Genomic DNA, 2,102 nt, shown 5'->3' on the forward strand with positions numbered 1-2,102 from the left:
ACATAAAAGAAATTTCATTTTAGGACTTCAATTTAGAAAACATTCCCGGGGAGAGTTCCCAAACTCCATCCCTTCCTCCAACGCCGTCAAAGATGCTCAAGCATAGCGCATTTAACACTCAAATTGCGGAAAATGTTAAGGTTCGAATTCAAGTCATCAAACATCTCTTCTTTAATTGCGTTTTTAAGACTTAAACATAAAAACCGTTCCGGCGGAGGACCACCTAAGGTGCAACCACTTCATTCTCGCCACCCAAACATCGTTAACGCTAATCAAAAGTTTCGTCTTTCGGGACCTCGATTTCAAAATCTTCGCGGAATACGCCCCTCGACTTCCGTCCTGCGCCAAAATTATTGAAAATCGTCCAAAAATTTCGTTTTTGAGGATTCAATTTTGAAAATTTTCAGAGGATAACCTGTATGTTTGTTTTCCAGGTTCGTGCCGATGACGGCATTGGAGGGACGAGATGCGGGGGATGAAGTTAGAGAAGGAGTCGGTAAAGCTGCAGGCGGTGCTGGTACGTACTTCACACCTTCACACTCCAGAGTCCGCCGTTTCTACGCTGTCGGTGGAGGTCCTGGTGGTTATGAAGGTTATGGCGGTGAGGGACCTGGTGGTCCTGGTGGTTACTTTGGCGGTGGAGGCCCTGGGTGGTATGGAGGCTACGGCAGTGGAGGCCCTGGTGGTTATGAAGGTTATGGCGGTGAGGGACCTGGTGGTCCTGGTGGTTACGTTGACGGTGGAGGCCCTGGGTGGTATGGAGGCTACGGCAATGGAGGCCCTGGTGGTCCTGGCAGTTATGATGGCGGCAATGGTGCTTGTGGTTATGGAGGCTATGATGCTGAAGTCGCTAATGCTGGTGGCGCTGGAACACCTGGTGGCAGTGGCCCAAGGACCGTAACAAACGTCATAAGTGGTGGTTATGGAGGCTATGGTGCTGACGCCGGTGGTGCTGGTGGTGCTGGTGGCGCTGGAAATCCTGGTGGTGCTGGTGGAAGTGGAGGTTCTGCTGGCGGCAGAACCGTAACAAGCGTCATAAGTGGCGGTTATGGAGGCTATAGTGCTGGTGACGCTTTCGGTTATCCTGGCGCTTTCGCTGTAGGTTACCAATTCAGGAGGCCTATGCCCGGCAATCCTTGGTTTCCTCAACGCTAACGGTGAAGCCGGTAGCGCTTGTGGTAGTCCTGGAGGTCCTGCTTTGAGTTGCAACACACACACATACCCGGCGCTGGCGTAACTTATCATCATCTGAAGCGTTCGAACACCTCGCCCCCCCCCCCTTCCATTGAGACGCTCGTGGTCCAGGTGAATCAACAGGTTCTTCCAAGGACACTTCTACTTTTATGTTCTTTTACTGATTAATAAATCGATTTTTTGTAGTAGTATGTGTTCGCTCACTCGTTCGTACAACGACATTAACACGCAGTCAAAATGGATCGTTTTTAAAATAGGGTGCTTTCAGTTCATACTAGCGCGGATTCGTGGGAGGTGTCATGGGTGTATCCCCAAATATTTCAAGAAACATATTTCAACTAACATATATTACAAAATCACAGAAAACAAATTGTTACTTCTGACACGCGAGACATTCCATGCAAACCGGATTAAACTCCACTTCGTAGATTTGTAAGAGGTTTACGGGTTTCATAATCATCTGTGAGTTTTCCTGTTCAAATAGCATTTGCGAATTTTCATGAATTTTCATGTGTTCAATGGGGGGTCTCGTCCCTTTGCAAAATATTAAAACCTTTTTGAATAAATTCGCATTGTGTTTTAATATTTCTGGTACGGATTTGATTAACCCAGTAAGGATCTCCAAGACGAATTAGTTTTTCATAATGCAAAATAGACTTTTTTCTTTTTATTTCAACAGGCCTATTTTTTTGTTAACAATAGCTACTCGACGTTAAATCTCGGTTATCACAAATTTGCCATTTCAACTGCGCTTGCGCGCGGACTTTGCTGATTTCAAAAATCTTGCTAAAATTAATTACAAACATTTTAAATTCGTTAATAATTATAAGATAGCAACAGATAAAAAATAGAAATCACAAAGCTTTCTCTGGTTTAGTTTTTAGGCCTCGGTGAAGATTGAGTTTTGC

At 45.3% G+C, this 2,102-nt stretch overlaps 1 protein-coding gene across 1 annotated transcript; it reads left to right on the forward strand.

Annotated features, from left to right (window-relative positions):
* The first annotated feature begins 444 nt into the window (after positions 1-444).
* LOC129232640 (uncharacterized) lies at positions 445-1,155 on the forward strand. The gene has a single exon (XM_054866772.1). It carries the CDS (start codon positions 445-447, stop codon positions 1,153-1,155), a length of 711 nt encoding a protein of 236 aa, XP_054722747.1.
* The last annotated feature ends 947 nt before the right edge of the window (positions 1,156-2,102 follow it).

The sequence above is a fragment of the Uloborus diversus genome, unplaced genomic scaffold (genome assembly GCF_026930045.1).
Source record: "Uloborus diversus isolate 005 unplaced genomic scaffold, Udiv.v.3.1 scaffold_13, whole genome shotgun sequence".
NCBI classification, from domain to species: Eukaryota; Metazoa; Arthropoda; class Arachnida; order Araneae; family Uloboridae; genus Uloborus; species Uloborus diversus.

Coding starts and splice junctions, on each gene's coding strand:
- LOC129232640 (XM_054866772.1), top strand. CDS start 445: ATGACGGCATTGGAGGGACGAGATGCGGGGGATGAAGTTAGAGAAGGA.